Here is a 25,290-nt window from a genome sequence, read left to right as displayed (position 1 = left end):
TCCCATTAAATTAATGCATGTAACTCACTTGTTTATATTATTCAAATTTTAATTAAAATATAATTGAGGTTATATACAGAGTTACTCAGTTTCAGGTACTATTTTGGTGGCTCATACTGTGTTTATATAAATTATATTTTAATTCAATTCATTCAATAAAACTATTCATCTCGCATATTTCATATTCCCTAAATTTGATGATATCGAAGTATTAAAGAAAGAATTATACATATATACGATTCTTAATTTCATTTATTAAGACGATTATTTTATTTTAATGAAAGTTTATTTTTCATACTCTGAAAAATTAGTTAACAGCACATAAATTACTTTACCGAAAACAACATTATTTTGTTTATTTTCACTAAATTTAATGAATATAATTTTTTTTTCTAAGAAATAAACTTCAGCTCGACTAATTTTAAAAGAACAATAAAAAAAAAAAAATAACATAATATTATGTTAACGTAATCTATAGCTATAACTTTTTTTCAAACTTATTCGTTTTGCTTTGTTAGTAAATTTTCTGATAATAGAAAACTTAAAAATAAAATATTCAATGGCCCAGAAAGGATGACCATCGGCAAGTCAGAATCTAAGCTTTTAACTTTGATGTTTAGTATGGTAATGGGAATACAATTCGGCAGAACAATAAAATATAAGATTTTGTTATATTTAAAGTATAACTATTTTCACTGCGTTTGAATAACACGATAACACGCTCGTGAAAATAGGGCTGTAGCCTATAAGTGCAGAATATGACCCAAACACAATCGAAGAGCGCAAAAATAAATATTCCATAAGCTCAAAAAATAAATAAACGCCTTTTTAACAAACCATAAGCGCAAATGAAATTTACAAAAATAAATATATTTCATAAGTTAGAAGTTAGATAGAAGTTTATACTGTATATATTGTATAGTAATCTCAAATTATGTTCAACCCCTTCACCGCAATTCGTTATGATACGAGATAATACTAAACTTCAAGTAAACTCGAACACTAGTTGTTGATATATTTTTGAATTATAAAATACTATAGATTTAATTAAAATTAATAATTTAATTTAATAACTAATAATTTTAAAAAGAAACTTATAATGTAAGGTGCACAATATTTATTTTTGCGTTTTTGTCCCACTACTAAGATACAAAAGCATAAAATGAATTTGCAATTTTTAATTTCACCAGGAAATAGGTGAAAAAACGTAACAATATGAAACAATATCTTCTTTAAAAGCAAATAAACTGATTCAAATATATAAATTATATTAATATTTAGTTAAATAGTATCTAACATATTAATAGTCTTACACAATTGTAATAAAAATATATTATATTATGAGATTGTATACGTAGCATAACAGAAAATCAGCAGAATGTAGTTAAAATATTATGATCTTTAATATGATGTTATTCGCTATTGGATATATAATATGTATAATATATGTATAATATATCAAATGGATAGAATAAATTAGATGTACATATCATACTATATAATATTGTACATATTACTGTTTCAACGTTCGTATCTTTTGTAATTTGTATTCTGATCGAAGATTGAAGCCCCCAACGGATTAAAACACCACGTACCATCAACGCGTATGTTTATATTATAAAGTAGTTATAGCTTCGAAATGAATATTTACAATTACGCCTAAACCAGGTGATAGTAAGACAATTTATTAAACTTAATTTACAAAAATAAAAAAACATATGATTAGGTCTAAGACATTCTAAACTCTTTTCTAGTCAATTTTTTGTCAGTCAATCGAATTCAAAACAAGTTTTGTTTTAAATTTTACTCATACTCAAAATGTATAAATATAGTTGAAAATGAAAAATATAAATTGGTAAATAATATAATAATTTCTAATCAAAAAAGTATAAGGTATGAAGTACAAATTTCGCCTACAAACAAATTATTGACCAGAGTTGAGACATCAGATATAAAATTATCTTTTTCGTATGACTATTTTTTGATCGATTTGCATAATATTTTACACGCCTAATACAGATAAGATGTAGATCGTTTATATATCTACTAATATACTCTACTTTGCTATGCTAAGTTCACTACTCCACAAAAAAGTGTCACATCTTCAAAGAACACTGACGAACATATTATTAGTGTTAAAATATAAATATTACGATATAAAATTATTTTAAACTTACATTTTTATTATTCAAGTTTCGTCAAATGCGTCATAATATCATTATAATAATTACTTTACTTTGCGCTGTATAGAACCAGCAATCGATGCGGTAATTCGCTAAAAGAAAAATTTACTTACGTTATGTTAGTCTAATAACATTTTAAAAGTACGACAGGCACACAAAAAATATTAAGAAAAAAAAATACTTGCTACGTGCTTAAATTATACGCACAAGCTAATGCCGGTAAACGAATTGCGAAAACGCGTGAATGAGGTACGTAGGTATATCGTTTTAGTGTTGATTGATTGCGACCTTTCCATAGCCGTAAACAATATGACAGTGAATACCTTATTCAGCTGCCTTTTAATAACACAAAGACAGCCTCGGAAAAAGGGTGTACCTACATGAAAAACACTCTTAGCCGCAGGGCGAATACGTCATGAAAAAATAGAAACGAGTGTTATAATTTATAATGAGTTGGTATAAAAACATTTGCAGTACGACGTGTATATTATTGTCATCATAATAATATTATACATATATACGACATGTACGTACAAACTATACCACCGTTACAAGCACTGTCCCTATGTAATATAATATTATGTATTTATATAAACAAAAATAAAGTATAGCGCGTACCTTGTGTATAGTAAATAGTAATCCAACATTATGTTATTATCTCACATTTTAAATTATGATATTCTTACCAAACACATAAAAGCATTTTATCCCTCTAAAAGTTAATATCTGACAAATAAATTATACCCCAAAATCGTTTGTAAACACATTCACATGCGACTTTCCGTACGTGATACGATAAAACTTAGGCGAAATCGTATATAATATTATTTACTATATACGCAATTTATAGCGGCAATTTAGGTATATTTAAATATACAACTACATATAAAATATTGTGTTATCAATTATTAAAAACGTAATATTAAAAATAAATAAATAAAAATGTGAAACGCAAGAGAATAGCGAGCTACTGTTTCAAGGTTGAATTTGGTATCTTCGGTTTTTGTTTTAGAATTTAAATAACGAAAACTTAATTTGGATTTCTATTTTAAATTAGCTTTTGATACATGTAGATAGATCTGAACTCAGATTTTTGTAATTTATATTAATATAATTGAGACTGAAAATAAAAACTTACCGTATGTATGACCACTTCGTCTATCAAGTAATCTACAATCACATTTAAAATCAATGATTAAATATTCTTATCCTACCTTAAAGTGAGAACTCTATGGATCTTTGAACTAAGTACATACTTCTGATACAATTTTTTAACTAGTCAAGATTTTATACTAAAATACTAAAATATTATAAAAATACAATGTTACTAAGATAAAGAAGTATATTGAATTAGAATCATTGAAAAAAAAAAAACAATAAATAATAATAAATATGTTATAATTATAAATATAATTGTACGTACGCTCAATCGGATTTAAAACATATAAACAATTTTACGTTGTTAATGTGTATTAAACACTTGCAGTATAATAATTATACTATAGGTCTTTTATTGTTCAATTGGTTTAAGTACGTCAAAACAAAGATTAAAATTTAAATGAGAACATAATTCATCAAATGACTAATAACATGATTATTTAATAAGAAATCAACCTAGAGTGTACCTAATACCTATACTTATTTTATTCGTAAAATTCAAAATATAACACACTATTTACAATGTATTATATTACATTATTCTAAACTGGAATCCTGTAAAATCACTAAAAATATTATTAACATATTTGTTATTATATTTTTTATTTAAACATGAAATATTTCAAAATGTTTTTATCTCGACATCCATTTCATAAAAAAATGCATTTTCGTGTAAACAAGTAATTAATAAATATTATTAAAACTAAAATTAAATTTACTAAAAATTTAAAATATAAATATTTTATAATTCAACTTCATAGTTAGACTACTTGTAGATTAAACAACAGTATTAGGTATTTAATATGTTTATGACATGATTTTTGGTAATTAAATGTCACCATATTTTATAATTTTAAAAATTACACTATTATGGAAATTATTTTACTAAAACGATACATTATCAAACAATCTGCTAAAATGTTTTAAAAATACTAATATAATATAAAGCGGGTACCAAAAAGTAGAATTTTTCTATAATATTGTAGCCATTGTGAAAATAATAATTCTAATTTTCAATGGTTACTGTGATCAGTATAGATTTATTGAAAAAATACCTAGACTTATTGAACTACCAAATATTTTCATTAAAGACTAATTTTATAATAATAAAAAAAATATATTTTATATTCATTGTAAAATATGAATTATAGTAATTTTATTTTATCCATTATATTATGGCATTACTATGTATTGCGAGTAATCAAAATATATTAAATCATAAAATTGAACCAAAGAATATTTTTTTTTCCTTAAATATTTATCATTTGATTTTTTTAAATAATTATGAGAAATTAAGTTTTTTTTAAACACTCTATTTTTTTTATAACTTATGTAACTATGTTATAAAATTATTGGATTGTCAAAAAAAACCAAAATACAAAAAAGATTCTGATATTTAATTGTATTACTTTAAGATTTATTACTGTGAATTAAATCGACTATAGTACAAAATAAAATGACAAAAAAATTTTTTTCCTCGAATAATTATAAAGTCGACACTGGAATATGTGTATTTTTATTTTAGTACATCTATAACTATTAAATGATTTATGTAACAAATAATGACACTAAATTTTGAGCTACAATGCTAAGTATCTTATTCTCTCGTTTTCAATCTCTGTAACAACATCTAATTCACAGAATCACAGACAGAAAATATTTTTGAAAATAATTTACAATATGATTCATATAATACATTTTATGTTATTTATTTATTATAATCAGTTTTATAACGTTTTTACTTGTTAGTATTTTATCTAAATTTAAATAATATTTATTTTATTTAAAGGAATACTTACTATAGTACTTATTTTATTTAATAAAGTAAAAATTTTGAACATTTTTTATTGATAAGACTTTTTTTGAACGTCCTAATAAATTAAGCCATGTAAACATTTTAACAGCCCCAGCTATCTGTAATATTTAAAATTTGATTTAATACTATAAATATTATAAAACAAATAAATAAATATTAAAATATGCTGATTAGTAAAGAAACCTAATACTGAGTTAAAATCATATTTTAAATAGACATATTATCAGTATACCTATAATGATGTAGACTAAAATTATAGAATCTAACAAGTATTAGAATGTCTTATTATTTATAGTTTTTTCTTAATATACTTTTTATAATATAGCTCAATAAAACTACAGTAGGTAACTATTATACAGAAAAATATTGTTGTTAATTGAATACCTGATTTTGACTATTTTTCCCCTTTGCCCAAGGTAAACAACAATAGAACACTGCTTTATCTTTCAAACATAAACGATAATTAATAAAATACTGGTTAACAATAACACTAATTAGTATGAGCACGAGCATTCTATAAGCAACTAATTAATGATAAGCTCTTTAGTAGTCTTGACTGTAATATTAATGAAAGATATTTCGTCGTTTAAGAGCAGCATATCAATTATTTTAACTTGGTTTAATCAAATAAAGGTATACGCTATAGATTTCAGCTAAAATATTGATTACTACTTAAATTAAAATAATTATACTATATTTATATTATGCTATAAAAATATAGATTATGTAAAATTGTTGATGAATAAACCAATAAATAAACACTAACTTTATAAACGTAATCCATAAATAACAACAAATACCTAACTATAATTTTCAAACTGAAAACCATTTTTAACTTCTGAACATACAAATAAATAATTAGTAAAGCATATTTATTTGGCTAAAAAATTATAGGAGTGTTATGATATTTAATATAATTTTCTAAAATATTAATAATTTACTCAATAAAAAACTTAATATTTTTTGCTAGTAACCATGTATCGTACACTATCCAAAAAATAACTATAAAAAACTGAATTTAATTTATTATAATTAAATACACGTAAATAATAAATATATTATATTTTGTAATGAAATTTTTAAATTATTAGTATAAATTACTATAATATACTATTTTAAGGTCTCATTATTATTTGCGCTACCCCATTATGAAATCAATAGCACCTGAAACGCTTGCCTAAATGAAACTCTAAGACGAAAAAGTATTGAAAACTTTGGTAGCTATTAAGTATGTAACGTTTTAAGTCATAAACTACAAAACTATATACCTGTTAATAATTATAAGTAGGTTTGCTGTTAATTCGCCAAAACTATTATGTTATAAAGGTGGGTGAAGTTAAGTACTCACGGATGTACCGAATGTGTGGTTAGATATTATATGATATAGTTTTACTCCTACCCGTCAATGTTCACTCATCCCAGTCCCAAATGCGAATATCTTTAATAATTATATATTTATAATATATTATCAAGGACAAACAATGCATAGTTTTATGTATATGTACACGAATCTATGAGTTATGAGTTATTTCACTTATTTGCACATCCCTATGAAGAAAACAATGTTTTATACTTTTGTGTATATTTGATTATCGTTAGGTTTAGTCTTTACAAACAAAATTTACGACGTAGCACAAGTTTTAACCCGCGTGAAATCAAATATCAATTAGAGAATTAATGACAAATATATCACATTAGCTATAGCAATAGTAACCATATATCGTAATTCCTTTTTTTTAAATAAAATGAAACACATTAAAGTGCAGTGCTAGAACAGCCTAATTCATAAAAAATAAATATTTTGTTTAATTTTAGAAGCAGATAAGCTTAACATTTAAAAAGCGGGCAAGTGGGTACCGCTCTGCTGTACATTAGGGGGTGGGGTGAACCTCGGTCTAGGGTAGGTTAAATTTGAATGCATTAATAGGTATCATTGTATACGAAAAATAATTCTGAACGGAGATGATTTGTTAGTCTAGAATATATTATATTTTAATATTGTCATATACATTCTATTTTGAAACAAATATTTTATTTTTCAATTAGGACGCATTTTTAAAAGTCATGGTTAATCAATAAATTATTAATTTTTATGAATTATACCTACAAAATAGTTTGCAAATAAGCATAGTTTTGACGAATTTTTGTCAATATTTGAACTTCAAATGCTAATAAAAAAAAATTGTGCCTATATATTCTTAAAATTATTTGATCACTATAAGAATAACTTATGAGGAACTTTGTATTAAATGTTCAAGTATTTTGATTGGGCCAAAAAAAATTTATCGACACTTCAAAAAAAAAATGTTTAGAAAAATTGAAAATTTCAGTTGTCTATAAATAGCTCAAAAAAAGTCAAAATATTTTGAAAATTAAATCATGTAAAGAAAATGCCAATCTAAATAACTGGTAAAATTTTCAAGTATCTACGACTTATACTTTTTGAATATTAACAAATATTTAAAATCTATTTAGGATAAATCGTTATCGTTACGCTATTTCGTAAAAATTTAAAATTCAAACGCACTTAAAATTTTTCCTATAATGATGTTTCGAGTTTTTATTATAGCTACTTAAAGGAAAATTTAGGGAAAACATAATGTAGTATTTTTAATCCTTAGTTATAAACACAAAAAATTTTATGATTTTTCAACTTCAAAATTACTTACAAATTTTCGCGTTTTCAATAGATTTCGTAAATATTTGAACTATAAACGTTTATAAAAAAAAAATTGTGACTAACGATTTTTAATTTTTTTTTAGCTACAATAAGAACAACTCATAAGGAACCTTGTATTAAATTTTCAACATTTATTGGTCATCCAACATTTTTTTATCAACACTTCAAAAAAAAATTCTTATAAAAATTGATAATTTCAGTGGTCTATAAATAACTCAAAAAAAGTCAAAAATTTTTTAAAATTCAACTGTATTTATATAACACTAACATAAATATTTGGTGAAAATTTCAAGTATTTACAGTGATTAGTTTTTGAATTACAACCATATAAAAAAATCGATTTAGTCAAAAACTGGTTTTGCATAAAAATTCCCGTTTTTCCATCATTTTTTTTTGTTTTTCTCGATTTTTTTGAAAACTGTTGGAAAATGTTTACTTTTTACCTCTATAATGCACCAAGGATATTCACTTTGCCATCGGAAACCACCCTCGAAGTTTGAAATTGAAGCATTATTTCGACTACTTATGCTGTACACAGACACAAAAAAAAAAAACACACATCATTGTAAAATCAATACATATTCATCACTCCCTTCAGAATCTAAAATAAGATTAGCTCAACTCTCTAAAAATATTTATCTCGACGTAAAAACTCATAATTCGTTTACTTACTGACATTTTAATTGTATCAAAATATAATATAATACCTATGTACATTTATAAATACATTGGTTTTATATACATACGCAAATAAACATAAAGCTAAAATAATTTTTGAGAAAGTCACCCATTAATAACACTTTTGAACATCATTTAATTAATGATTTATAAAATAGTAAGGTCATGATTGAAATTTAATTTAAGCCTGATAGGAATCCACAGACACTCAAATAAATAATTAATAACTTTAGAAATAAAGGAATACTTTAAAAAACAAGTCTAAACATTTAGTATTTTTTTTTTTTTTTTTTTTTGCTGGTACTCAAAAGGGGGTGCAATGTTTCTGAAGAAAACCAACTTTTGTCACAGTCATTGATTTTGCATTCAACACACATATTCGAGTGTGACAAAAAAAAGAAATGTCCATCACTAAACACGCAAATGCGTGTTGGCTCATAATAATAATAGTAAGCGTGAAAAACGGAAAACATACAGCCGTCCGCCATAGTCAATAGTGACGCATAAGTTAAAAAAAAAAAATTGTGCCTGAATACTATTCAGTAACATAAAATATACATTTTGAATGTTTCATGAAAATAACAAAAACAATAATAATAAATTAAACGGTAACCCCGTGAGGAAGGGAGCGAATATTGTTATGACGATATTTCCCAGTCTAAAATTTCACAGCGCTGCTGGAATTTTCCACATTTCCATAATCCCCTTGGAATCATATACAGAATGAAGCCATAACACTCACTGTTTTTGTGTATTATACACCCATAACTAACGTAGGTGTACATTTTTGTTTTCAGCATCATAGCCGAAAACGCATTGTTGGTTTTCGCCCCACATTTATTTTTTTCGTTTGCCGAGTCAAAAGTAAATTATTTATAATATCATCTTCCGCCTCAAGCCAAGAAAACAGTTGTTGTATAATTAAATCTCATACGTCACTGAAGAGCTTTGTACTGCATTTATTTTTTACTTGAATAATAATGCTATGCGTCTTTGGAATGGAGGTACTACACTGATTTTTTCACTCTGTTATTTCCTACATTATATTTTGTACGTTAGACATTATTCCCATGACTCGCAATAATTAGTTTGTGTTGCGCACAAATCGAACAATAATGCATTGCATTCTTCGTCTAGGTACATTTTAATCAGGTATGTTTTAAGTTAGAATTGTTGTTTATACTCGGTGTAATGGTAAATGTTGATGTACGAAATAATGAATACATTAATAAAACATGTATAGATGATGCATCTACGGCATCGAAAGCCGTAGAAAACAGTCGATGTCGGTGTGAATGAATTATTTATGATAATAATTCTATGTTAGTATTTACAATACTCATAAAACAATATTACGGTATTCTTAATTTCGTTATTTTATTTTTTTCGACTTAATTTACTAAATTGTTTAGCGCACAATCGTCTAAATCCAACCAAACTATAATATCGCGCTGTTTTCAAAAACATTCAATCGTGCAATCATTAGATAGGTATCCACGTGTTTATTATTCATCTCTTTAAGTACATCTCTTTAATGTATAAAAATACATTATAAGTTATAATTTATAACAATACGAATATCATATGCCTAACTCGAGTGTAAAAACACGTCCCCTTATTTATTGTACTTTATTATTAGGCCTAGGCAATGGTTTAAATTAAAAAATGGTTTAAAAAATCAACAACAACTCTCGAATCCGTGATATCTCGCTTTGTTGTATTTTCGTAACGCGTTCGAATTATTATTATTATTATTATTATTGTGGTATTACGGTATTATAGTTCCGTCTGCGCGAGTCGGTTTGTGTGCTTGTAGGTGCGCGCGTGGAAATCGATCGGACTAGGAAAATATTTATTCCGCCGTCTCGACACGTATCTGTATCTAGCGACCTAGTGCATGATAAACAATAACGGGATGTAACGATTACTGGATTAATATTTAACACACTCGCGTACACTACGAATAAATATGTACGTATGGTTATAAACATACAAAATAATAGTACAAATAATAATATCATAGTCTGTAACCACTGATATACCGCACCGCATACGCCGAGCACCCTCCTTTGACGATATCTGCAGCTGAACACGTAGTATTATTATTGTTTTTACTCGCCGCGTATCAACGATATCGCCGTTCATAATCGTTCCGCGGCATTAATTACCCCTTAGTATGCAATATATTAATATATTATTATTATTATTACGATCATACATAATATTATGTCGATATAAGAGTTGGAATTCTGGGCCGACAATGATGGTCGGGTGTTTTCAGGTGTTATTATTATTAATCGTCAATGATTATAGACTGTGGGGTAGTTCAAATATCCGGAAAACGATTAGTACCACCGCAGATTATTTAACATCAACAATTTAATATGTATTATATTCGTTAAATATTATTATTGTTATTGCAAATGTTTTGTAAAACGTGCGTCCATACTAAAATAAATTTGACCAACAACCCCCAACACACTCACACACACACGCATATTGTTTGAAATGTATTTATTTTTAGAAACCATTTAAAAATGGCTATCATGTACTCGTTTAGCTGAACAAAAAGTAGTTTTTTTATATAAATACATTGTCTTGTTCTTTTAAATATAAACACTTATAATATCCATGAAATCGAACATAAAATCTGTTTTTTATTGTAAAATCAACACGATTTCCAAACATAAATTCTACAGTGCAAGTAATGTTGTGTGATACTGTCACTAAGATAAAAATTAATTAAAAATATCATTATTAAGAAATAACTTCAAGATTCGTTTTCACGAGTTATTTAAAAACAAAATTGAAAGATAGAGGTTTACAAAAGATTACCTTACCTTCTTTCTTTAAAATGGATAAGATTTTAAATTAAAAAATAAATTAAACACTTGACAAGCTTTTTTTGTAGATAAAGAATAACATTTTATTTTTAAAATTAAAGTATAATCGTGATAAAGACGATGTTAAATTTTAAAATTTATTGCTATAATATTGAATAATGAACTAAAACAAAAAGCAAAAAACAAAATATTTATAATTTTTGTTCTAATAACTATTAGACCATAAGCTAACAGATGATCCAGATTATGAATAGATAATTTACTTAATAATTATTTTTGTATAATATTTCAATATTCCATCTCAAATTTGTCAGATTTTTTTTCTTTTATAGCAAATTTAATAGCATGTCTTATAAAGCATATCTAAATATCTACTAGTTTATTTATATAAGCTTTAAAAGATGTAAAAAAAAAAAATACATTTATAAAATTAAAAAGTATAACAAAATAAAGAACTAATACTTAAAAAAAATATATATATAATATACAAGTGATAAAATTATTCAATACATCGAAAAACAAAATAATTGTTTGAAGTTTGTGAGACTTTTTCATAAAAAATAACTTTTATTAAGTATATAGTATTTACTGTTTTTTACAAAAAATTCTAACGGCTAAAATTTAAACAAAATATTTAGATGCACGTGTATTGTGTATACAACTACGATTACAAAAAAAAAAACTACTAATTTAAATAAAGTGAAAAATAAATAAATAATTAGATAAAAAAGTTGTTTTATCATACCTACATTTATGATAAAAGTGTAGACATTCCTAAGTTTGTATTATTTATTAAATTATAGCATAAGTATAAATGAGAAGGAAAATTTTATTTGTATCGAAACATTTATACCAATTTCAACATCTACGAGTATAACAGGGACTCGAGAGTAAATTGTTTTTCATAGGATTTAATCAGTATATTTTTTAGTTTATTGACTCAATTTTAATGCAGTCGTACACTCTACTTAACAATAGTATTCCAATCAGAATGTACAAATATATTACGCTGATATTTTACATGACTAGCTTTTTTAGTACAAATAAATACAGAATAATAAAAATAAAAGTATAACCTTTTTATAAAATATTATACAAAAAGTTTTAAAAATTAGTTTTATCAAATAGTTACCATAACAACCAACATTGTAGTTCTTTTATACATTTTAGGAGGGATAAAGGCTTCAGATATCAGATGAAAGGCGCGCATCCCAAAAAACAACATTAAAAAAAAAAAAATGAAAAAAAAAAGAATAGAGTAAACGAAAACGCAAAAAGAATCATGACAAGAAATCAAAGATACAAAAATTATAGAAAGAACTAACAAGTGAACCTGAATATTTAGATATTGGTGATATGATAGAAAAATGCCAATATAGCCATGCCTCGTCTTTATAAATAAAAAAAGGAGATCTGTAAACGATTTCTAATGACCCGAAAAATTTAATATGATGCATTTCCACAATAATTGATACATTTGTTATATACGGTGGTTAAGAAACACTTTAAACAATATATCAAAGGTTATTATAATTTAATTTCACTCACCACCAGAGGAGTTGATGATCATTAATTAGAGGTTTGAGACTCATAGTAATATCAAAAATTTAAAAAAAAAAACATGTTAAATATTTATATGAAAACCAAACACTGTTAAGTTTTAGTACATATACAGCAATAATTAGTGTTATGATCTCGTCAAAACTTGAGAAAATATATTTTGATTGATAAATCATATCCTTATACTAGGTACTTAAAAAACAAATTAAATATAAGTAATTTCTTCAAATTATATAGTATATAATGACTACAAATTTAAGTACAATTGTAGCAAAATTAATTATAAGTACTCTATATTGTATGATTGTGAAAAGACATAAATTTCTAACCTTTAAACAAAAGTCTGCAACACTATCATAACGCATGACAAAAAAAAATATTTTTATTTTTTTTGTTTGTTAGAAAGAGCATAGTACCAAATCAAATCAAATAAAAATTATAGACACGTATATTTCAGAATTAAAATAATTCAACTAAATAAATTAAATGTAATCCCAGATGTTCCTATTATTATTTCCAAGATGGTATCCGGGTATAAATAATATTATATTTCATCTAATATACTTCTTTAGAAAGAAAACAATTAAATTAATAACTAAATCGATCTGTTTATAGAACTATAAAAATTAAATCAAAATATATATATATATATAATATTTAAAGTTAAAGACAAGCATTCTGAAATCTTGAATAAATATTGTTTGTCATTTTATTTTATTAGTATGTATTATTCACTATTTATGCATATTTAAACGGTGTATTATCCAATTTAAACCATCTATAATTATATAACAGATGTGTTATATTTATATACATAGACCTTTTATTGATATAAAGTTTTAGGTCTATAATTATAAATTATTATAATATTACTACATGCATTATATTTTAATCAATGAACCGACATTACTATTAGAACAAATAATACTTTTTTTGTTAATATACATATAAGTATAATTATAACAATGAAACAATGTATCTTAAAACCACAATATAAAACAAAACACCAAATTTAATACTATAAAAATAATATCCATGCATAGCAAAACCCGGGCCTCAACAAGAAAGAAGATTATCATTTTAAACCGCCTTCAGATTATGCACAAACACCTCGTGGACAGCATAAGTAAATCATAATATGGAGCAGATAATACAAACAAATACATAATAATAGAACGAAGATTAATAGTAACGAAACAAGTTTGAAGACTCAAGAACTTACCACCACTACCCCATCTTCTACAAGAAGTCCTACAACCTGACCTCCGATCTAATACCAACATCATCAACTTCTTAAAGGAAATTAAATTGTATAATCTAATATAGGCGTAATTTTATCCTAACTTAAATTAAAATTTAAATACAAAATCAACTAGTAACTAATGGCCAAGTAACTGATTATGTAATTATCATGTTCAATAAAAATAATAAAACAATAAAAAAAAAAATACATTTATACTTTCGTGTAGAATTTTTATCGTAATAGCACTGTGAAATTTAATAACGAGGTAAGTTTTTAAAGTTTGCGTGAGTTTTCAACCATAAACTAGTGTGTCTATTAACCATTTCTAATGATACTGCTAATTGACCAATCAAAATGATCGTTATGTCTGACAACACAGAGAGAAAGCGATAGCATCGATGTTACACAAAGACTTTAAACAAATTACCATTATTAAATAAATATACTTCGTACGTAGAATATTTGATATAAAATATTATAAATAAATTACATAAAATAATATTAATATACATATCTATGTTAACAATTTCCTATTCGTGTTTACGTGACATTAATTTTTATGTTAACCGCTAATAATTTAAAATTATTAATGATACAACATTATAACATTAGTTTAATTTTAATAGAAGTATATCGCTTAATATATATCATTATATTATATTCACTCATTTATAAAATGTATCAAGTAATTTACCACAATGCTTCAATAGCCCATGGGTATGTCGTAGGGTAGAATGTTTATGCAAATACTTTGTAAAACTATCCAAATATATTTAATACTCATGTTATACAGATTAAGACAGCTCGCTAACTCTCAGTTAACTTAAATCAAAATTCACCAACAAGTACACTAACACTAAAGTAAAATATTATTTTAGTGCGGAAAATGCAAATTATTTGATAATTTGAAAATTTGAAAAAATATAAATAAATAAAAACGTTAAAAAAAATTAATAATAAATTTATTAATTTCGTGTAATCTTAAATTTCTATATGTTTCAAAACATAAATAATATTTAATTATGGTATCCAACGACATTAATCATTTAAAATAAATAATATATGGTTTTAATTTTTATTTTTTAGGTATATATAGCAATATATATAAAAATATCCAAACGCACATTTTTTATAGATCTCTGAAGTTTAAATGGCTGACGAAATTCATTTAAAATACTAAAAATAACAAATTATTTTTATTACGTACCATACGATATATTATAATTTCAATAAAAAAATATAAGAATCGAAATTAAAAGACAGCTAGTACTTTAAACCGTTACTAGTTACTACTCGCTATCATGCACCGCTTCCATCCAATAATTTGAATCTAGTTGCAGAGGTCATCCCCAAAAATCACATAATCGCTGTTTTAAATTACGTTAATGCCGTAGTTGGTTTAATTAACAAAAAAATATATACATTTATAGTATATTTCATTATACCCCTCCCTAGTTTATCAAATATCGTCTAATATTATGTACAAATACCATCTCGTACAGGTTAAAGACACAACAATGTAGATTTCATAATAACTGTAAATAATATTATTATAAGTATAATGTTACTAAATTATAAAAACCGACCGTGTGTTAAAAAAACATCGTGTAAAAGAAAAAGTAACTTGTAAATAGACGAATTAGTGTTAAATGAATAACCCACAGAGAATACAAATAGATGCATTACAACAGGTGTACGTAAACAATGTTTTCGTTTATATTATTTATTAATATAAATACTTTTAAAATTTCATTATTTATAGGTAGTAATGAATAATAATATAATTAATAGCGAGAAGTATCTAGGTCCTATAAATCGTATTTTTTTGTATTTTTGAAATCGTTAAATTTGTTTAAACATTCAGATTTATCGAAATTTGAAATTGAAATATTTATAGACAAGATAATTGTAAATGTATATTTTCAATTTTTTTTTAAGCCAGTATAAGTGAAACTTATTACGAATTTAGCAATACATTTTTAAACTATTTGACCGAGCATATAAAATTTGATATCAATTGTTGATAGAAAAAATCAAAACACTCTAACGCATAAAATTAGATTCATAGAATAAAAATACTTTGAAAATGTAATTTTATACAGAAAAATATATCTAAAGTTATTGTGGAATGATTTAAGTTTCTACAGCAGATATTTTTCTAATAACACTAAAATAAAAAAAAAAAGTCATTATACCTTGAATATCCAAAGTCAATAATAAGTTAAAAGGTTATTAATATTAATCTTCCTATACGTTTAAGAAAAATTAATGTAAGTTTTCAATCAGTTTTTAAGTTTTTTATAGCAATTTAAATTTTTTATTAGTATTTGTAAAATATTAAACATATTAAAAGTCTTCACGTAACTCAAAATTCCCGAAATAGTTTGAAAATTAGACCACGTCAGAAAAATGTTTATATAAATATTTAATGAATATTTAAATAATAGCTACAATAATTTATTTTCGGTAAAATCAATTTAATGTTTAATTTTTCTGTATTTTTGTTTTAGTTTTCTTAACATTAAAAAAAAATTATATATTAAAGGTTTTTTTTTATTTTCAAAATACCAACTAAATTAATTTTTTTTTTCCAGAAAACTTCTTCAAAGTTAAAGATCTGAGTAACTTTTATTTTAAAAAGTGATTTAATAGATCAAAAACATACATAAGTACATTGTAAAACAATCAAAAAGTTATCACTTTTCTCAGAATCTAAAATGTAAATTTATAATATCTTAAAAATCTTAAAAATTATAACAACGAGAACATTTAAAAAAAAAACAAATATCAATTTTCTAAAATGTTTTATTGTTTAATCAAGAAAGTGAATACTTTAATAGGAAGTGTGTACTATAATAATAATCTATAGATGTCGTAACTAGGATAGAATTTTGTACGACGAGTGTTGAATTTGAATGAGAGTTACGATGACGGGTTTCAAGTTACGTCCTAAATCAATACGTCTGTGAATTATAGTATATTACTTCATACCGGTGTTCACACATTATACCGACTGTAGTTTGTTTGAAGTAGTTGCGAGTAAAATGAAATCGTTTTAAACTGTGTGACGTATGTACTCTATACACACTTACAGCCTCAAAGCCCGAGATCATATTATTATATATTATTATAAATTTACCAAGATTCGTATTGTATTTGATAAATGCTCTCGTCTAGCCGCAGCCATCGCTATGAGATCCGCGTGTCTATCATCTGTATTATGCGGTCAAATTAATATAATAACTATAATAATATAAAATCGTATACACAGAACAGTAATACTTGAATTTGCATCTCGGTTTCCACAGATGTATTTCAACAATTTGCTCCAGACTATTGACGCCTGGGCGAAATTCCAAATATTTTATCGAAGATTGCAGATCCCGAAGTTTAGCAAACGATGCCGCCTAAATATTATACGTGCTACTGAACATGAACGCCACTATAAATACTAAATTCTAAATAATGAGTACAGTAAATGCAAGGAGATGAAATATTATATCGAGCATGAATAAATTGCATCAACCTATAAATTTTATAAATAATATACGTGTATAAATTCTAGGCAAAATAGTATGATAGATACGTAATAGTTAAATATAACTTTTGATGGTTTTAAATGACATTTCAAGTACATGTATATTAGTTTAGATTCTTAATTTGATAAAAATTGATATTGACATATAATCAAAGCACCTATAATTATTTACGAACGAAACTTATTGATTAATGTTTACATAATACGGTAGAAAATTTACAGTTCACAAAATAAATAGTGTATTCATATTTTATTTTATTATATACTTATTTTAATAGCACGTTAAATTTTTACATTTTTAATCAACCATAAATGCACTAGGTAGTGCAAAATACATATAATTTTCTGATAATCTAAATAAAATATATCCATTAGATGTGTATAATTATTTTATTCACTCGGACATAATTACTTTGGTTGAGTTATTGAATTGTGTATGCACAAAAATAAAAAAATATAAATAAATAAAAATAATAACAACAAACAATGCGTGTAAAACATCGTTTTCGATACAAGGTTTTATGTGCGCCTTCTGTAAAATACATCATTTCAAAACAAAATTATTAAAAAAAAAAAACACCACTCGTTTATTTTCACGCACGGAAGAACGAATCATTTCGTTTTTTTTGTTTTATGTGTTTTTTGAAAATAAACAAAACTAAAAAATAAAAAAATAAAGAACGCATCGATTTGTGTCCATATATCTGTATATATCTATATACGTTATACACTCACGTGCGTACAAAGTGCCGACGTTTTAGATGCTGGAAAGATATTGCATCGTCGATGTAATAAGTCACACATCACGAAACCTACAAACTATGGAAAAATACTGATATTGGAAATCGGTAAATGTTAATAACGTATACACGTTTTGCATCGTTATTCGCTGTACGCTTTTACGTTATATTATATATTATAATAATATTTAGATAGCGTTGTAGGCGGTACTCTATAAACTCCATTCGCCGATGATTCCTACACTTTTTCTTCGTAACCCAATAGAGTATAGCATAGCTATATACCGCAAGCTTTTGCAGCACACTTTTCGTGAACAATTTCTACTTTTCGACGACAAATACTTTTAAGTCCGAGAAATACAAATATCCCATGACAAATAAACATAGAACTATTTACAATAAGATACTGGAGTATATAAACTTTTATTCTGTTTTTAATCATTATTTTATTTTTACTCAGTAGTTTATCATGATAAATATTTATTATATATTTTGTACGTCTAAATAAATATTTTAAAACGTCTAAGCATGTCTTTTTTCTAAACACTGTTTTAATACTGAAGGCTAGAATTGATTTGATGATATATTTTATATATATATAATTTTGCGAGTACATAAGTATAGTTTACGGAGAGATTTTCAATAATGCCAACCAAACGTTTTATCGGATAGTTTTAGTTATATTATTATAATAATATTTACAGCATTAATATTATAACGTCGACATTCCGAACGTCAACAAATCATAAATATTTCATATGTTTTTATATTTCTGAAATTTGGTTTTACATGATATTTCGTTACTGTTAGCAATATGAGGTCAAGAGACAACGTGAATTTAACGTTGCTGATAAATTTTTTCTTAAATAAAAGCGACGACTTGGCTTTTTGCTTCAGTTAGTTTGTACAACACATGGAAACTGTGCAGTTTAACACGGGAATCCACTACCAATAACAATAATTTATAATGCAATTCGATTCCGAACAAAGGCCATCAGTTTTCAAGTGAACGACGTCCCTTTTCACTTTCGAATTCCATCGTCTATAATTTATAGGTACCGTACACAACCACAGCTGTTCAACATGACTGCATATTTTAGATATGTACAAAACTTTTTTTTTTGTTTCCTGGCACCGACAGTGTTTTTGCTTATTTACGCAGAAGACATAGAACACCTTTTAAAAACTCAGACCCTTAATTAGATAGTTTCACATAATATTATGTAATAAAATACTACTATACACATTATCATATGTTTTAATGATGCACAGGAATACAAAATATTATTTTAATGAGCTATATTATATAGGTAATTATAATTTTCATTTCCATTTTTGCAGTCGATATCCATATTACATCATAACTATTTTTTTTTTTTATAGTGTAAGATGACAAACTCCTGAACTCGAAGTCAGTAGCATATTTTTATATGCTATGAAATTACATTGCAATGTTATCCACTTCTTTAAACCTGGAGTGCTTATAGTATCTACTATAATAATAAACTTTATAACATACGTCATATTGGTTCAGTATTAGATATTTTGTATATTTTTATTCCCCATATTTCATAATAATATAATGCTTTTCTAATTAAACTACATATATTATTATAGATACTTCTATTGATAATAAAATAACTGGTTGGCATTTTGACATCTTATTGAGCTAAAAATATAATTGAAAATATTTTTGAAATTACGATAAATACCTTCATTAAAAGTTTTGAGTTTTATATTCATTATTAAATAAAATATACTGGTTAAGAAAGAAAAAAATCATTTTTTTAGAAAAATATGAACTATACATAAAGTGCGTATAAAATCAATGAAATATGTACTTTTTTTTAGTTAAAGTTGGCAATATATGCAAAATATGCATTTTCAATTTTCATTTTTTTAACTCTCCATTGTACAGATCAGATATCTAACTTAGTTTACTATAAATTGAGAGCATACAGAACAAAATGCAATTTTTTTAACTTCCGAGCCTTAATTATGATTATTTTTCAGAAAATCTATCCAATAAATAATTTACAGAAGAAAGAAGGTTTTGTCGTTTGAAAACCTGAAATTCATATCTCCATATGACACTCCTTTAATAACCATTTGGTTTATGGTACAAATAATTTAAAGAGTTGAAAACCATTTCTTTAATCATATTTAAAAATTTCAAGAATAAGTTTTCAAATAGCTGCATTATTAAAAAAGAAAATGGGGTGAACTTGCTTGATGAATCAATCTGTATTTTTTTTTTGTATACGTTTTTAAATAAATACATTGTTAATTAACATTTAATAATTTTTTGTTTAAATTATTTCTTAATTAAAGTTATAAAGTAGATATTAAAAAATTAATCGTTTCTGTGATGTTAAAACAATCTTAAATTTAATTACTAAATTAATATTTTATTGGCATTTTAACAAATAATAATCTAATACTTAACCACTGATATTGTGAGTATTCAAATTATAGCTATTTAAAATTTAATAAATACGTAAATAATATGGTAAAATGTAGTGGGAAGTCCATTAACCATTGATAAAAGACCATTTTTCCTACGTATTATGCCATAGAAATTTAAAATGATTACCTACAAGTGTACACCATTGTTTGTACTAAATGTAAGTAAATAGATTATTTTAGACTAAAAAAAAATATGTCTAGATTATTTACATAAAAAAAAAAAAATCATCAAATCAAAAATAACTATATACAATTGTTTATTATAACCAGCCCTGCTGATATTTTTTCTAAATTGTTATTATAGTAATAAGTTATTACTAATAACTTCTAATTATGTGATAATATTTACTAAAATAATTGTAATAACGCTGAATTGATTGTTACATATGTGAGAAAAATAATGAAAAAGTTTCTATTTGGATAAACAGATATCACGATAAATTTTAATTATACATCTTAAAATCTTAGCGACAAAAATATTACATAAGTTAATACATTATTAATTTTGACTACTATATCCTAAAACTAAAAAGCTTAATTAACATGTCTCATTATCGAAGATTACGCAGAAAATAAATTTATCAAAGCTTGAAATATATAAACTTTTTTTGATTATTATTATAATAAAGTTTATTTACATTACATGACACTTGCATTTAAAGTTTTTTTGAGGTACCTAAAAGTTGTATACTATAAAGAGCTTCTAAAAGCAAATGCAACCTTTATAATTCCCAAAGGAAAACTATAGCATTCTAACTTAGTTTTTACGTGTAATGGTTCTTTTTTTTTTATCTAAGTGCACAAGAATTAAATTTAAGTACAAGTCACAACTTAAAAACTAAAATTCAATAACGTCGTACTTTTTCAGATATTGTATAGATATAACTGATATAAGTAAATAATAATAAATGACTTCATTATATTGCATTACTATAAATAGATAATAGATTAAAAAAAAAATTTTAAAATTATTTGCATTAATTTTTGACATTTATAATCAATGTTATTAGCAATTAATTAAGTTTTGTACTAAATTTATGTTTTTAATATTTCCACGTAGGTACTATACTTGAGCTCTAGTGAAGTTTTATACAAATATAAATAATAAACTGTACTATTATAAAGTAGATAGGTACTTACTTGATTCACTAATGTAGAATCAATAATTTCTGAATGCTGTTCAATACCTATAAACAAATAAATAGGTAAAATTAATAACTGTTACTTTAGCGTTTGACTAATATGTGTTAAATTTAAAATATAACATTTGATTAGAATAAATGTATTAAAAATAAATTATCTTTAACCATATGTTTAAATTTGTTATGTCTTACACAAAAAGAGTAAAAATCCAATTAATATTTACCATAAATGTACAGAAAATAATACAAGCATTTGTAACATTCATTACACTATGCGAGCTCGTAAAATAAATTAAATCAAGTATTTAATCATTATAAATAAAACGTGTTTAGAATGAAAACTATTCCTAATTTCTACGAATAGGTGTCTAAACAAACTGTAATTATTCAGTTAAAGTGGTTTTCGGTAATCAAATAATCTTTTCAACGAGATGATCCTTATCAGTAGTTTACCGATCTCTTGCAAAACGCTATAGTTTATGTATGCATGCATGACAATCAAAATCGTAGACTTAATAATTTTTTAAATTTAATTGACGTTGAAATGTAACGTTTGAACATCAATTGCATTTACAAACATGTTAATTAGTAAATACGTGTTCAGAGATTCAATATATAAACTTAAAAAATAAAAATTATATGATACTCTTAACATTTTATTACATATACAATTAATAAATAAATACCTAAAATATATAATTTGTATCAATAGTGTTGTAATTTTTAGCTATCGTAAAAATCGTATAAAATCATATGTTTTATGAAAACGAATGAATATAAAAATGTTGGAATTATTAGTAATGTAATTCAAAACAAAGTGTTTATTACTCAATTTCGTATTAAAAATAAATTTTTCAGCCGTCACTGAAAACAACTTAAACAATACGTAGTAATTTACCACGTTTATATGCAGTAGTTAATGTGCATCAAGTTAATTCGATAATGAGGTTCATATAAACGCATATAGGTATTTAATACACATTAAGCTAATGTGCATTTATTATTTAATTCAATTCGTCAAATCGAATTAACTCTTACTCCGGGATTAAGAAATACACGTAAACGCTTTAGTGCGAATTAAAGTATACTTAAAACTATACCATAGAGTAACTTGCTCGAGTAACTTACTCGTACCTCTATGGACTATACCTTTGGTCATGGAATCCAAAGTATACAGCATGAACTAAAAAACATTCGCATTAACTTTTAATTTTATTCGACATCTAATCTTGATATTTTAGGTGCACATAAGAGGTGCTCCCTAATGCACATTATTAACTCAATGCGTATTAAATTAATGCGCGTTAACTGCTGCATATAAACGTGGTAATTGAGGTATATTAAAAAGGAAAATCTTACGTTAAAATACAAATTCAACAGTTTTTTTTTCTTTGAAAAAACTTATTTATTTCCAGATGTCTTGTTTGAATACATTAATACCTTAGATTTAAATATGAAAACATATTTCTTTACTTTTTAAATTCTTTTTCTTATTCTGCCGTCTTTTTACTTTTAATCACAATTATAGCTCGCAAAGAAACCGCTTGCTACAACTTTATTCAATAATCCTGGTTCCGATAAACGCTTATCAAATTTATTTCATAATTATATTTTACACGAATAATCTATTTTTAAAATGCATAAAAGCAATAACAGCGTTTCAATAAATATTGAATATTTGGTTGGTATATAAGATGTCTTAAGGTAAAGTAAGTACGTACTATATTATAATTATTATTATTATATATACATAGGTTAGGTTATATAACACATAAAAAATTCTGTGTAGTTTAGTAGTTTAAAAAAACTAAAGCAAGTTACTTGTGAAACATAAGTATGGGGAATTAGTGAGACTTGAGTTTATATTTATAATATGTTTTAGATTATTTTTATTTAAAATATAGTTGAAAATAAGTGATCGCTCTATTAAATTTTGTAAAATCGCACTAAACATAAAAGTTTTAACAATAAAATATGATATTAAATTAAAACATGAATGAGACAGAGTATAAAACTAAATGTAATTTACTGTAATTTTGTTGAAAATATTCGTTACAAATAAATGCTAAAAAAAAAAATTTGTTCAAAACTATGGAATAATGTATGTATAATATATATTTGAAAAAATGTAGCTTATATAAAATACCGACTGCCAGATTTTTTAGATTTTAAGTGGAGCAATGATGTATTCATTTTATCATAATTTATTTTTATTTCTAAAAAAATAAAGAAAAATAGGAATATTTTGACAAAATTGATTTTTTTTTTTATGTAACTTGAAAACGAATAACTGTATAAACTTGAAATTAACACCAAATGTTATTTTCTATTTACAACACAATTTTAACGATTTTTAATCAATTCAAAGATGTAAGAAATTTTCTAATTTTTTTTTTTTTTATATTTATATATAAATGTTGATTAAAAAATAACTATACTGGGTAGAAATGTTTGAAAATTTAATGAAAAGCTCCTTTGTAAATCAAAGTTTTAAAAACTTTATATAAGATTTTTCATAATAAAATAAAGAAATATTATATATTTAATATTGAAACCATAAAATCTAAGAAATGTATAAATAGAATTATTTTTTATAGACGTTTTAATTTCCAATTTTATTTAAGCAATAAATGTTAGTTATTTTATTATGATTTAAAAACATTATTCGTAGAAACTTACACTTTTATGTATTTTATATAATTATAAATTTTACTATACGAATTTACATTTTTTATTTACCTATTTTAAAATATTATCTTTCTATAGGTACTATTAATTTATTTTTACTATTTTATGGTATTTACAAAAATATGTTACAAAATTTTAAGTTATATGTAATGGCAGTTCCTAATTTATTCGCTTTAAATATTTTACTACTCATATCATAATTATCTGATTAACATCTATAAAATCAAACAATTATAGACTATGGTATGTGAACTATTCATAATTTCATTAAGCTGTGTCATCTGGCAAAATAACATTAAAGGATCAAAACTCTTAAGAGTACCATAGGATTAATTAAATTATCAAATTATTAAAATTTTGAATATAAAAATAAAACTATTTAAAGTAGGTACTATTTATTATATTACACTCGGACAATATAATATTATTATTGCCGATTTAATTAAATAAGCAAGTACTTATGTATGTTTTTTAAAAATTATAATCACTAATATTTTAGTATTGAATTTATGGTATGTAATTTATTGTTATTTTTTAACAATGAATACTCATAGT

The 25,290-nt window shown here is 24.4% G+C and overlaps 1 protein-coding gene across 3 annotated transcripts in view; it reads right to left on the bottom strand.

Moving 5' to 3' along the window:
- Positions 1–25,290, bottom strand: part of LOC112600525 (otoferlin-like) — a 138,315-nt gene that overhangs the window by 80,939 nt on the left and 32,086 nt on the right. For all 3 annotated transcript variants that reach the window (XM_025347772.1, XM_025347771.1, XM_025347773.1), the window contains exon 2: positions 22,046–22,092. In XM_025347772.1, the coding sequence (XP_025203557.1) occupies positions 22,046–22,092 (47 nt within the window). The remainder of the gene's footprint in view (positions 1–22,045; positions 22,093–25,290) is intronic.

This window comes from Melanaphis sacchari, unplaced genomic scaffold (genome assembly GCF_002803265.2).
Source record: "Melanaphis sacchari strain LSU unplaced genomic scaffold, SCAv2.0 Contig65_pilon_pilon, whole genome shotgun sequence".
Lineage (NCBI taxonomy): Eukaryota > Metazoa > Arthropoda > Insecta > Hemiptera > Aphididae > Melanaphis > Melanaphis sacchari.
Note: the sequence above shows the minus strand (reverse complement) of the source record. Positions and strands in the feature narration are given on the sequence as shown.